Raw genomic sequence first — 15,624 nt, 5'->3', positions numbered from 1 at the left:
ACCATTATCCATTATTTCTTTCCCAAACTAAAGAAATATGTATACATTATTTAAATTTAAATGTGTGTGTGTGAGATTATGGTAAAGCCTCGAGGGCTATCTGCTTAAGAGGAGGGATGCCTTCGTGGAGGACTTTCTAAGGGAAACTGGCTCGTATACACGTTACACACGGGGAAAACCACGAAAACGCCCATGCAGCCAGCCCGTTCGCGGGATTCGAACCTCGGACCGAACTACCAGTGTTCAGCGATTTTACCGCTCGGCCGCTGGTGGGCTAAATTTAAATGGGAAAAAGTGCAGAATCACCTTCTGCTTGGAGCGTTTTAAAGAATTACACATACTCTGTATCCATGTACACATCAACCTATTTTCACTTAAAAAAACATCCCAGAATTGCACAAAAATGGCATTGCACACTCCCTTGACTTTGTCTATGTACACATCGACTTATTTTCACTTAAAAAGTCAAAGAAAATTGACAAAAATCCAATTCTTCTTACTCTTGTAAAAAGCGCCAAACAAATAAGTGGGCGATTCTGCCCTTTACCCATTTAAATTATTTAATGTGTTTTATAAATCAAGCAAGGAAAAATATAGGAAATATTGACATATATCCACACTTGAACAAAAGTAGTTTTCTATATTCATTACTTTTAAATACTTAACACATAAAAACAAATAAAAGGTTGAACAATAAAAAAGGTTACAAATAAAGGCATAAATAAAAGGTTCCTACAATTCTAAATTAAAAAAATTACTTATGACTTTTGAACTCACATTACTCTCCCCAGTTGGAACAAGATGATTATTATGCTCCAGCAATGTTACCATGTCTTTTCTTGACAAATTAGCTTTAAGCTTATCTCTCATATCATAAAGAAGCTTATTTTGGGCCTATTAAAAAAACACATAAGAATTTTTGATTTTTAAAATAATACATATAAATAATTAATAAATAAATGTGCATATATGTACATTCATACATTCTTATATACATTGCATATTGTACTCAGGATCAGTGCTAATTATTCGTCACCCTGTACAATCTCTAGAGTTTTGAAATTCTGCCAACCATTGCCTCCCTAAATTAAAAAAAATTACTGCCTCTAATTTCTGTTGCCCTTTGTGACTGCAACGGTTGCACCAGCTCTGCCAGTATTCAGAACATGAACAATATTGAAAGCTTAGAATTCATTCAAAAGATGATTAAAATTATTAATTATATGCATGCTAATATAAGATTCTAACAACAACCTGAAAACAGATTATCAATTTAGATGTACTTTTTTTTTTTTTAACATTTAATATATTTACAAAATATTTTTGCTCACTGAAGAAGAAAGATTAGTAAAGTACAAAGTCTGAAATCCAGACGTCCATTATACGGAGTGATATAAAATCTGGACCTCAAAACCACCAACAAAATTTTTCTCGTAGGCTTTATGCATGTGCATTTAATTTTTCCCTCCGCACATAATAGAACATCTGGAGAGTCCCGATTCTTAATTTCACTTCAACACTAAATAAAATACCTTGTTATTGAAGAAACAATGATGTTAGCCTAAATTTGTACGATCAGTAATTTGTCTCCGTTGCTGCGTATTTGCTTGGCATGCATCTTAAACCAAAACATTCCACATAGATACATCGTTGATCTGACACCTGGTGAATAATTATTTATTATACTTTCCTGTTATTACCGCCCGTTTATCAAAACATGACAACTTGAGTAATGATTCGTGTAACAATACCTAAACAATTTTGTTATATTAGTATTTAAATAATAAAGGAGTGTGGTAACCTTTAATGTTGACATTATGTTTGGCGATAATTACAGATTTCAGTTGCACGAAAAATGTTGATGAGGAAAAATTTCTTACCATATGCTAAAAATAGATTTTGTTATGATACTCATAGACCCAAAGATTACATTTACATCATAAATACTTCATTATTTCATAAATCGCGATTTCATATTTTTAATTTTATAATTTCTACATGACATCTTACTAGATTGAAGCTGATGATCTAATACAGTCAAAAGTCGTTAATTCGGACACCCATAATTCGGAATGATCTATAATCCGGACCTCAAAACTAAAAACTTTCTGCGCATGCGCCGCGTTGACACATGCGCATAGGCGTTTACGCGTGCGCGTAAGACCTTTTACGACTGCGCATATGAGTGTGCGCAAGTGCAGAATACGTTTTCGCGTGCGCGTTTTATGTATAATGGACGTATAAGCTAAAATTATCTAATTATCTATTTCAGTTAATGTTGATGATTGCGTTGTTCCTTAATTTTCGAATTGGATCCGGCTTATTATTTTTTGCAGACTGTAACAGCAATTTTATAAAAGTAAGCTTAAATTTTCGATTATATCATATAGAATTTCTGATATATATTTGTTAATATGTAAAGGATCTAAAGCGAAAGTATGTTTTGAAATCCGAAATCTGTTTATCAATTTCACGCTGCTCGGTGGGGGGAACGCCGCGCGCGCGGCGGGTGCGTAATGAATTGGAAGTTGATCTGTCAACACTATCCTTATCTTCAGGGCAGATTTTTTATTTTATTTGGCTTATAATTGAAGATCAGATGTTTTTATTTTATTTGGCTTATAATTCCTCACCAAATGTAGTATTTCATCTCGATATGCTCCGTCTTTGATATGATTTAAAACAAGTTCCTCGTCATTATAATTCGCTTCCGATAGCAAAGAAAAGTAACAGAGGTTATTGAAAACGAAAAAATTTCGATTGACAAATTAGTCGGTGTTCTTGACACAGCAATTATAGGACTTGAACAGCGGAACTTTGTAACTGAACAAGAAATTATGTCTGTTTAATAGAATTAAAGAGAAAGTATTATCACATGAAACGAAGCAAAACTTAAACAACTTACATTGAAAGAAATGTTTATTTAAGTAAACAAATAAATATTAAGCTTTTTCTTTTTGCAAATTTTGATACCCTTTAGATCATAATTGTTCTTTATTTCATAAATTACGGTTTCATATTTTTAATTTTAGAATTTCTGCATGCCATCTTACGAGATTTAAACTGATGATCTATAATCCGGAATCGCCGAAGTCCCGACGAGTCCGGATTAATGACTTTTGACTGTATCTGGAAAAATCCCAAATCCGTAATCGCCAAAGTCCCGACGAGTCCGGATTTTGGACTTTGTACTGTACCAGTTTTTCGCAATGCATATAGCATTTCTTGAAAATTAATGCTAATCTAATGTTCAATTTTTTTCAATCAAAGATAAAATTTGTGTTCTACATTTTTACCCAATGATACAATGATTCTAATCTCTTCCAAGTAATTTACACTCAGCTGAAGAGCTGTAAATTTGCAGCAGAGCAATTTGGAATTTTAAGGTTATTTGGATATAGCAAAGCATAAAATAGTCATCTGCCTGAGGGAAAGAATGCCTTTGTGGAGGACTTTCTACAGGAAATTGATTCATATTCACATTACACATGGGAAAAACCACGAAAACCAATCATGCAGCCAGCTCTTTCTCCTCATTTCAAACCCAGGTCGAACTATTAGTACCCAACTGTCGATTTGGTATATGAATCATTACTATTGTTATAATTGTTATTGTAGTAATGCTTGTCAAGTAATGTACGATCAGTGATTCATGATTCAAATAGTTTATTTATTTATTTTTCTGCCATATAGTCTTATGAGTAAAAAATCATGCATGCAAATATCCTCAAAATGCATAAGTTTATTTCTGATTCAGAAGTCAAACAACAAAAATCAGCGTTAATTCACAAAATTTTCACAGGACTAGTTTCGATGGTTTTACCGAACCATCATCTTCAGCTGCAAAACCGTGAAAATTTTGTGAATTAACGCTGATTTTTGTTGTTTGACTTCTGAATCAGTATTTATTCGGCGTGTTATTGTGTCTTAAGTTTATTTCTGTTTAAATTTCACTGTATTCATCAAAGAAACCGATGATTCTCACAGGTACATTACTAATCACAGTGAATCCTTTATTGTTCTATTAGTGAATAGGACATACATATTGAGATTAAATCCAAATGATACTGAAATTGTAAAGACCTTATTTTGTTCTAACCAAATATTTTTAGTTTAAGAAACTTTTCCTTCTGATTTCAGTTTCCTGCTAGAATGTAAATTTAATGATGTACATGCAAATCTAAGTTAGTTGGAAAGAGTACTTAAGCAGCAGTTAAGAGTTTGTGATAGGAGAGTTAGTTCCAAATTTATGCTGTGTGTTTGAAATAGCTTTGTAAGTGAATAGTTAGTGCTAGCTACTTTCTATAGACTATATTGATATTCTACGCTCGGCTTTGCTGTGTGCAGCCGATTCAGCGGTTTTGATAAAGGAGCCAGATCACGTAGCCAATCTTTAACTTATTGTGATTGTACATCCTATTTTCTGATCAAGTTACTTAGCTACAATTAGTGGTTAAATTGTCAGCACCAAGATAAAAAGGTTATTAAAAACCTTTTTCTGAAGTCATCTGTTCTTTCAAGACCTAGCGAGAATTTGCTACATCATCTTTCAGTAGGGTCTACCAGTTGATAATCCCGAAACACACAAGAAGACTCTACAAAGTGTATGTTGTTTTTTTTTATTTTACTAGTAAACATGCTCAATTTATCATCAAGAGGAAATAGCAAATAAAGTAAGTATTGCTGCAAATGTTGACAACATGGAATTACTCCATTTATAAGCAAGTAAGAATTAATAGTATTATTGTTGGCAGTTTGGCAATGAAGATCAGAATAAAATGTATTAATAACTTCATGAACATTATGGTAAATATACAATAACTTTTTGTGTACAGTCTTTTATACTCCATTTATAAGCAAGTAAGAATTAATAGTATTATTGTTGGCAGTTTGGCAATGAAGATCAGAATAAAATGTATTAATAACTTCATGAACATTATGGTAAATATACAATAACCTTTTGTGTACAGTCTTTTCTTAAAATGGGAAATGCATATTTAACCTTAAAATTGTCATGAACAAGCCCCATGCAAGAGTTTTGCAACTTAGCAGTATGTCTCAACACACTATTTGGAAAGCACATTAATATATATATATATTTATATTTGCAATTAAAATTTCATAATTAAATTTTTAATTTAAATTAGCTTTATAAAATACAGAATATTTGTTATATACATATATAATATAAATATAATTAAACGGGAATACTCCTATTAAAATTCTTATATTTCAAATTAAATTAAGAATAATGAAGTAAAAGAATGCAATTTGAAGTCTAAATAAATTCCAATTTACAAATTCGTAATTTTTAGGTAATATTAAATTATTTTTTTATTTTAAAAGTTTTAGAAAAATTTTTACAAGTATTAAATAGTAAAAGTTAAATCGGCATGGAAATAATTCTAATTCAGGGGAATTCTTTACATGCATGTGAGTAGCCAGTTTTGGGGAATTAAATATTTACAGTGATTTAATTGAAAGTAGAAATGAAATGAAATTTCATTTCTACTTTCAATTTGCATATGAATAGCAAGGAAGAAATATAATGTCTGAGCGGTTGGAAGGTGTATGAAATAAGCTAATTATCTCTGAAGAGTCAGTATTATTTCATTATCTTTTCAATTGTTCATTTTTAAGTTATTTTCTTTATATAACTTTATCATTAACAATTTTTGTCACAGTTTTATGCAGATCCACTTGGCCATTGCTAGTAAAGCAAATTTTCCAGAATTAGAATTATTTCCATGCCGATTTAACTTTTACTATTTAATACTTGCAAAAAATTTTCTAAAACTTTTTAAATTTAAAAAAATTCAATATTACTTAAAAATTTACAAATTTGTAAATTGGAATTATTTAGACTTCAAATCATAATTCTTTTACCTTATTAGCTCTCTTAATTTAATTTCAAATACAAGAATTTTAATAGGAATATTCCTCTTTAATTATAATTATTTTTAATGAAATCATCGCAGCCTAGACACAGGGTTCTTAATAATCCTTCCTTACATTTAATTATTTGTTAGTACAGTCAAAAGTCGTTAATTCGGACACCCATAATCCGGACCTCAAAGCTACAAACTTTCTGCGCATGTGCCGCGTTGACGCATGCGCATAAGACCTTCACCGCTGCTAATTTGCGTGTGCGCATGCGCAAAATACGTTTACGAATGCGCGTTTAATGTATAACGGACGGAATAAGCTAAGCTAAAATTATCTAATTATCTATTTCAGTTAATGTTGCAGATTGCATTGTTCCTTAATCTTCGAATTGGATCCGGATTATTATTTTTTGCAGACTGTTAGAGCAATTTTATAAAAGTAAGCTTGAACTTTCGATTATGTCAAACAGAATTTCCGATATATATTTACTAATATGTAAAGGATATACAAAGCGAAAGTATCTTTCGGAGTCCATTAAACAAAAAGTGGAATTGCTGCAAAAAAATGGATAAAGTTTATCTAAACTTTAACGTTTGTTTATCTAAACTTTGTTTATCTTTAACGCTGTGGCGGTGTGCATTGAATTGGAAGTTGATCTGTCAGCACTATCCTTATCTTAAGGGCAGATGTTTTTATTTTATTTGGCTTATAATTGCTTACTCAATGTAGTATTTCATCTCGTCTTTGATATTTAAATCAAATGCCTTGTCATTATAATTCGCTTCCGATAGTGAAGAAAGTGATAGAGGTTATTGAAAACGAAAAAATTGCGATTGACAAATTAGTCGGTATTCTCTCGACACAGCAATTATATCACTTGAACAGCGGAACTTTTTAACTGAACAAGAAATTATGTCTGTTTATAGAATTAAAGAGAATGTATTATAACATAAAAAACGAAGCAACTTAAACAACTTACATTGAAAGAAATGTTTAATAAATTAAACAAATAAATATTAAGCTTTTTTTTTTTTTTTGTAAATTTTGATACCCTTTAAATCATAATTGTTCTTTATTTCGTAAATTACGGTTTCATATTTTTAATTTTATAATTTCTGCATGCCATTTTACCAGATTTAAACTGATGATCTATAATCCGGAAAAATCGATAATCCGGAATCGCCGAAGTCCCGACGAGTCCGGATTAACGACTTTTGACTGTATATATATATATATATATACACATATAAGTACATGGATACAGAATTTTTTTAAATAAATATATATACAAACTTATCCTTATTTTAGACACTAGTTACATGTCGTAAATAAATATTCAGACTACATTAAGACATTACTGGCACTTACTAAAGACAAAATTCAAAGATTAAAACTACAAATACATTTCTCTTCACTTATTTTTAAAATTCTTAAAAGCAGAACAAGATGCAGAGAGGGAAAAAAATAACTATTATACACATACTTCTAATGCTTCATCGTCTTCATTATCAGATTTTTTTGATTTTTTTGCAGAATTAGATGTTTCATCATTTTCATTCTTTCGTTTACTACAAAAAATTCATATTTTAAAAGAAATAAATTAAATACAATGAAAAATTTTAAAACTTATTAAAAATTTGCTGATAAAATACTATTTCTAGAATCTCCATTATATTAAAAAAAAAACTATTGACATAACAGCATTAGAACTTTTTAAAGCTGTTTATATCTGGAAGATATTTTTTAGCTTGCGATTTTAAAAGTACAATTAGAAAATGCTTACCCTCCAACACTCTGAAGTTTTTCTCTAATTACTTCTTTATCTCCATCTGAGAGGGTTTTGAAACCTGGCAACCTACAAAGAATTAAAAAAAATTACCTTATAAAATTAAGACAACTTTACAATTTCAGTTACACACACACACACACACACACAAAAAAAAAAAAAAAAAAAAGAAAGAAAGAAATATATTTATAGGAAACTAATTTCACATACATTTCAGCATCTTCAGTAAATCCTAAATCCTGTCTGTTTTTTACAAAACAATCAGCATGACGCCATCCTAATATGGGCCCATACCGTTGAGCATCTGTGCTTTTGGTGTCAATTTTTGCAATTCGGACATCTCCCTAAAATTGAAATAAATTAGAGATGTGATTATTAGAAGTATTTCTGATCTTTATTTTTCAAGTTTATTTTAAAAAAGAGGGGGGGGGGAAGAAAAGATTTAAATCAAAAATCCCCCTTTTTAATATTTCATTTGAAATGTACTTATTGTAATAATAAAGTATATATGCTGAATTAAAAATTTCAGTATGCATTTTCCCCGAATTATGGAAAAGGTCTACACTACATATAAGAACCCAGTTAAAAGAAATCTGCATAACTAACTAGTGAACATTAAATGTTACAGAATATTTAAAAGCATGATACATATTAAATAAGATGACTGCTAGAACCAAATATTCATGTTAATTATATTTGTCACAAAATTTCACTGGTATCACATATTACCCTGTTGATACTGAATGAAAATGACTACATCTTCTTAAGTTTTGAATCATTTCTTTATCTTGACTTGTTACTAATTGCAAAACAGTTTTTTCATTTTTTATAATAATCTTCAGTTTCCACATTATTATACTAAAGCATATTAAATAATGGTGAACTTATGCAGTTATAACAGATCTCTTAATTCATAAAGAAAATGGGGTACTTAAATTGTTTGCCACCTACAGATACATTGTAAACAACCGAATAAAACATTTTAGCAGTGAAATCTATTTTTTTTATTTTCATCATGCATTGATTGCCAATTGCAGTCAAAAATGGGATCAAACAGATTGTTATTCTCTGCAGTTTGTCTCTGTTTCTGTATGAACTCTGATTAGTAATATGGTAAGTGATGATGAGTTGTACCATACTGCTGCTTATTCCTTCATTTTGCAGTTCTTCATCTCTATATTTTTCATTGTTTCAAAGTTCAGATAAAAAAAGAAAGAGAGGTCATCCTTTCCTCCCTTAGCCCCCCTTCCCCTAATGCGAGAGAACATTAATAAGAAAAGGAAAAGAAAATATCTCCTTCGTAGAGGAATCCCAAACACCTTCTAGGGCTGCTGAACACTTGCAAGAATCAGAGTTATGGGTGGTATTTTTGTGATGCACTGCACCATATAACCAATAAATACTAAAAATATTGCAAGACGATCTTTTATCAAAAATAAAGAAACCTTATTAATATAATTATGCTGAAGTAGTTCAGTAACTTTATTAGAATTATTATCCAAATGCGAGTAATTTCCCATGCATTATTTGGCCCATCAGTGATCAAGTTATTAAATCTGTAAAACACAGATATTTTCTCTCAGTATTGATTCTTGATAACTACATGCAGGGCTGGATTTACGTTAAGCAATTTAAGCACATGCATCACGAAAAGATATTTCAGACAGGTCCTTCAGTATTCGGGAAAGAGGCATAAAATAATTTTTTATTGTTGGTTTTACATGGCATGTATGGTGTAAACAATATGCCATGTAAGGTGTAAACACCATACATGGCATAATTTCCTATTGTTGGTTACATGGCATAAAATAATTTCCTATTGTTGGTTTTACATGGCATGTACCCGACACATAGCACAGTGGCAAACAGCATTGGTCAATGTATCCACAAGGACAGATGTGTATACTGCAGTAATTTTTTGGAAGGCCTTCAGCATACCCTATATCTGGCCACACTACACAGTGCTATACAATGTACTTCAAAGTCTCTTAAAGCCATATTGATTTATTATAATATGTCATACATCACATATTACAAGAGTATCAATGTGTTGAACAAACACTATACGACATATTGTAATAATATAGTATGGTGTAGCTAAACCAAAACCAACAGATAGAAGGAATAAAGAAAAAAACTGGCTTAAACACATGTGGGGGCACGAAAATCTTTTAGGTGCTTAGGGCCTCTGAAGGTCTAAATTCAGCTTTGACCCAATGAGTTGACTGTAGACATGACAGTACTGCAATTAAAGAAAAAAATCCTAACCATGAAATTAGATTTTTGCAGAAGTATAATGGTTCATAATATACAGATTACTTGACCATTTTATAAAATTACAAATAAATATTCATTAAAAATTTATATATTAATTTTAAAATGTCATTTTTTAACAAATGAGAAACAGTAATTCAAAAAGGAGGCCTAAAATTTCTTTAAAATGTTTCTCACATTATAATAACAGCATATTTTCAATAAAGTAGCATCTGTACTTTGTATCAAAATATTATGCAGGGCGGGTCAAAAAAATGTATAAACATTTTAACAGATGGTACCAGCGTAATGGTTTTGAAATTGAATTGAATTATATTATTACAATATGTCGTATAGTGTTTGTTCAACACACTGATACTCTTATGGTTGTAATATGTGATGTATGACATATTATAATAAATCAATATGGCTTTACGAGACTTTGAAGTACATTGTATAGCACTGTGTAGTGCGGCCAGATATAGGGTATGCTGAAGGCCTTCCAAAAAATTACTGCAGTATACACATCCGTCCTTGTGGATACATTGACCAATGCTGTTTACCACTGTGCTATGTGTCGGGTCAGTAATAGCCATAACTTTGACCACTTTAAGTTACTGTACAAGTACAGGTATAAAACAATAGTATTCAGACTAAGACATGGATAATTAATTATACCAGCCTATAATTAAGTTTGGTACTACAACATGACTGGCTTTATACGGTCATGAGATTTCAGTCAGCTGGTATATATTAGCTAATTTAAGAGATTTTGCTTTTTTACGTTCTTTAATAATGTAAATGTCATCTTAATGAATGTAAGTTTGTACAAATAGGTACTAAAATAAATAAGTATACATATTTAAATAAAAAAGGCTGTTTTAACAGATGTATTCATGACAGATCTAAAAACACGTGACACTTCGAAGGTTAAAGTGTGTACCTTTTTTCTGAGAGACATATACTGGCTTCATTCTCCATGACACAAGAGTAAAACACAAATATTTATGTTAATTAACATCCACATTATTATTTCCTCTTTAAGTATTCAACAAAATCTTAAAATATACAACAGGCTATTAAAAACAAATGAGAGAAACCCTCCTTTAGAAACTAATTTGCAGAAAGAGAGAATGCTTAATATCTTTGTGATAACGACAATAAATGGACAGCATTAAAGGTATATATTCAAAAATGGATAATTTTTTCCCTAAGCATTTTTGGATCTCTTTTCTAAATACAAATTTTCATTTTTTGCAGATTATATTTCCTTATTCATCTAGTATTAAATAAATTGCTAATTTTTGATTATTCCAATCCCTCAATTTCAATATTTGATTTCAACGTTTTTCAGCATTTATGCATATATCTGAGATGACGGCAGAAATGCACATATTGACTATATAGATTTTTGTTTTTTCTCATAAAACTTGTTTCTTATAAAAATGCTCTTTCTTATTATTAATTCTGAACAGAACCATACAATGAGATGTAAAGATAGCTAAATAAAAATATTTCATGCATTAATAAAGTTGGCAATGAGTTGCCGATTTTTGTTACAGTGCAGATAATCAAGAAGTACCAATAAATGAATTAGTAATTATCATTCTGTTCATCTAACACAAAAAGCAAAACCAAATGATGATTTAAAAAAAAATATGATTACCTTCTTGATTTTCTCACCACAATCCCTACAAGAGCTACGACTTGATTTTGCATATTCAATTAAAAATTCAGAATTTTCAGTAGCTCCCTCAGGATTATTAGCAGCATTTTCATCTAATAAAAAAAATTAGCTGTTTCAGTAAATAAATAATCTCTAATTTCATATGCATGGTGTAAGCAAAATAAATATAGTAATATAAAAGCAATAATGATAGGATATGTCAAAAGACAACTCCAGCTTCTCAATAACCTTTATTGACAAGAATATTGTAACTTTATCCCTATTATTCAATGCTAAATTGAAATTCATGAAAACAGTGCAAGCATACACATTTATCTCTTGAATAAAACTATGAAAAAGGTAATGAAATAAATTTTAAATTATGAAGGATAAAGCAAAACAGGTCTATTTTGAGAATGTAAATAAATAAGTATGCACAAAAAGTAATTTTATCTTAATAATTATGTGTCCACAAATGTACAACTTTATGTTATCATGATTTTATGTCATCAATAATTTTGATGTTTTTTAAATACTTCTTTTTTCCTTTTTCAGTAATGTAATACATTTTGTTTAATACAATATTTGAAAAAGTGCATTAAATTCACTATTAAAAAATTGAAATCTGTCTCCCCCCAATGATAACACAAATAATGTTTCCAATCCAATAAATTTCAAGATATTTTAAGTTTATGAAGTTTAGTGCAGCTGAAGAGGTTACAGGTTAATTATTGTACTTCTTATTTGCTCATAAAAGATTAGTAAAACTTAAATCTTCATAAAGTTTTTTACATAATCTTTGTAAAACATATCTACATGATTTATTTTGTTAAATATTTCCATTCATAAAATTTCCCAAAATGAAGTAGAGGATTTCATAAAAAAAGTTTAACGCTGGAATGTGAATGTTCCATAAATATAAAAGCTAATTTTTTTGAATGATCCTCAAAGTCCAATTAGCAAAATGTTCATTATGCTTTAGATTAGTTAGATTCAGCTGCTCAGATGGGAAAGTGGTTTGTGATGCCCCTACTGAAGGGCTTGGGTCGTCCAAATCCCGAAGAAGGCATGGAAGTGCAGTGTCTGTGCGGAATGAGGCCACTCAAAATATATATGCTGAATTGAAAGTCCTGTCAAGAGGTTGATTATAAAGGAAGAGGGGTGGAAAACCCTTGGACCTATCCTTCAGGGTGCTCTCCCTCAAAACTGAAGTGGAACTGAGAAAAGTCAGACTGTCACCTGTATAGTGCTCAAGGCTCTTACCAATAACAGGCACAATCTTGTACTCCTTGTCACTATAAAATTTGTGGGTTTATTCAGATTAGGTCAGACAAGCGAGAGTAGTCAGCAGAAGAAGTTTCATTAAAAAAGTTCCACAACCTTGTGAATGAAGTTTGTGAAGATATTTGGGAATGAATTTGCTGAATAAGAATGCTTTTAATTACCTACTATTATATGATTTACATAAAATTTTGCATGGGCTTATGGGTAGTTGCTTTTTTTTTCAAATAATGCTTTAATATTATGCAAAAATGCATTAATTATTAGCTTTCTACCTATTCTCCTGAAATTATCAATAAATAATCAACTGTGCAACTTTTGTATCGAAGGACAATTTTTTATTTTTAACCCTCTAAACATTCGATAATTTGCTGCCAAAACTCAGCAGATTTCAAAGTGCCCATGAAAGTAATTTTATTATTATAACCATTATTTTATTTATTCATTTTTTATGCCAGCATGGCACAGCCACTTTTGCACTTTTTCTTGCAATATAAATGGCAGATTGATTTAAAGCACATTTCAAATTAACTCTTATGTGCATATCCTTAAAAGTAAGAGACAAAATAGTGTTGAATGTATATATATAGCATTGTCAGTTAAGAGTATATCCTTTAAAGCATAGGGAACAATTTACTTAATGAACTTTCTGCACTATGAAGATCTACAAAATGTCAGATTTTATGTTGGCAGAATCTTCCTATTCCTACACTGAAACTGTTTTCGTAAAATTTTCTGCATCATTTCAAAAGTTTTCGAAGGAAGATATGTCTAGTACCAATAGTTAAGGAAAATAAATCTTGTAACAATTTTGTTTTCAAGCATGCCATATAATGAGGACCAGATATAGATTTGATGAGATCCTAAGCTATTTGAGATATGGAGCCTTTTATGAGGGATATGAGTCAATTTGTTTTATATGGGATATGCTCCAATGTTTCAGGGAAGGGGGGCCCTAAGCTATAGTTTGTTCAGCTTTTATGTAAATCTGGCACTGCATATAATTATCAAATACATTTCATACATTTTAGGTTCTCCTAATCAATCTAAGTTGGCCTATGAATACAGTTCAACTCATCAAATGAACAGTGGAGGGTATATTTATTGTATTGTGAAGAAAAGAAATTATGGGCTTAAAAAATCAGGTACATTCTTTTAAAATACTTATTAATCAAAGTATATACTATTTAAAGTGTAATTAAAGTTGAGTAATAGAAGATATTCAGCTTTTTCAAATTCAAGGTTTCCTTAATCTTGCGTAATTAAAAAAAAAAAAAATTATAAAGATTGCAGATTGCAGACTTGCAGATTTTTAATATAGCTACCTGTTTAACTTTGCAAAAATATTTAATGTGTTTATTAAGTTGATAACTTTATAAAAAAAGGGGATAGCTAAAAAATATACTAGTGACACAGAAAATCTGCACACAAAATTTCAACTATGTAACTGCTTTCTCTGAAGTAACTATAGAATTTAAATTACAAAGTAGCTAAAAGCTGTACGTGAAATAAATGTGAATACAGAAAATGTTCAATGACTTTTCTTCAATACCTATAATATATCTATGCAATATCTTTAATATATCACTTTATTTTGCTGCATGTCAATGCCTTTTTTGTTGTAGCCTTGCCATGTTTTAACAAATCCTTTGCAGTAAAATCTGTAAGTATTTCAAAACCACATTCTGTATTTAGCATGTCAATATGAACTATTTTTTGATTAGTTTACTTAATTTTTACATGCTTAAAAAAATTATAGCTTCTATTACTATTTCTATTTTTCGTTGCTATATACATTTTCATTATGAACCCATTTTTATTCCAATATAGCGCAAGCTGAAATGTCATCGATTACATTTTTGTCATATATTAGGATTACAGAATAAAATTATATTCATTCATTTTTTTAAATTCCTTTCATATAATATTTCTAAATTAAACCACAAAATGGAAAAATCCTCCAACATTTACTACAAATTACTTTTCATAAATACTATTCATCACACAAAATGATGAAGTACTGCTGTGAATGCTGTACTTAAACTCAATAAAAGGTACTCTCTGAAATAGCTTCTAGCATTTTCTCTCAATCTTTTTCTCTCCTAGCTCTCAACTAGGAGGCTCAATTCCCTCAGGCAAATTTTATTCCACAGACAGATATATAAACACCAATTTTCAACAGTATCACCATCTTTGTCAGAATGATTATTCCAATTATACGCCAAAGTATTGAAGCATCAATATCATCAGAAATCAACTTCAAATCACCTGAAACCATGTTTCACCCCCAGTAACAAGGAGGAATGAAATGTCATCCTCAATAAATTGCTTTATCAAAGCTTTATGATCATATGAGAACTTCTCAGAGACCTAGGATTAGCATATCTTATGGTAGTCCAGTTGCTTACAAATGATACCATGCATATTGCTCATGAGATACTGAAATATTGTTAAATCAAACTGCAAAGTTCTGCCAGTGATGCACACTTTAGATGTATAAATCTTGCACCCTGTTCTTCAACATTCAACCACTTTTGTATTTATGCAGCCACCATGTTAAGACATAAAATGGAACCTGAGCCATCTACTGGAGTGTTTGCAATCGTCTATTTTCCCCAAGCCTGAAATTTATATAACAGGAGGACCAGTACACTTCCAAGAGCTGTTGTTACATTTTTTTAATGTCTTCATACCAGCATTATGGGTAGTGGTCTGGTGCTTGCTAGGTCCTCAAACTGACTATCATTATGGA

The 15,624-nt window shown here is 30.4% G+C and overlaps 1 protein-coding gene across 2 annotated transcripts in view; it reads right to left on the bottom strand.

The window, feature by feature from the left end:
• Positions 1-15,624, bottom strand: part of LOC118185745 (poly [ADP-ribose] polymerase 1-like) — an 84,298-nt gene that overhangs the window by 43,488 nt on the left and 25,186 nt on the right. For both annotated transcript variants that reach the window (XM_035355647.2, XM_035355646.2), the window contains exons 3-7: positions 11,592-11,704; positions 7,883-8,016; positions 7,670-7,741; positions 7,370-7,454; positions 778-894 (exon numbers count right to left, since the gene is read on the bottom strand). In XM_035355647.2, the coding sequence (XP_035211538.2) occupies positions 778-894; positions 7,370-7,454; positions 7,670-7,741; positions 7,883-8,016; positions 11,592-11,704 (521 nt within the window). The remainder of the gene's footprint in view (positions 1-777; positions 895-7,369; positions 7,455-7,669; positions 7,742-7,882; positions 8,017-11,591; positions 11,705-15,624) is intronic.

This window comes from Stegodyphus dumicola, chromosome 10 (assembly GCF_044657685.1).
Source record: "Stegodyphus dumicola isolate Sdum_Otavi_A_Nest chromosome 10, ASM4465768v1".
Taxonomy (NCBI): Eukaryota; Metazoa; Arthropoda; class Arachnida; order Araneae; family Eresidae; genus Stegodyphus; species Stegodyphus dumicola.
The sequence above is the reverse complement of the archived record's forward strand: the minus strand, read 5'-3'. Positions and strand labels throughout refer to the sequence as shown.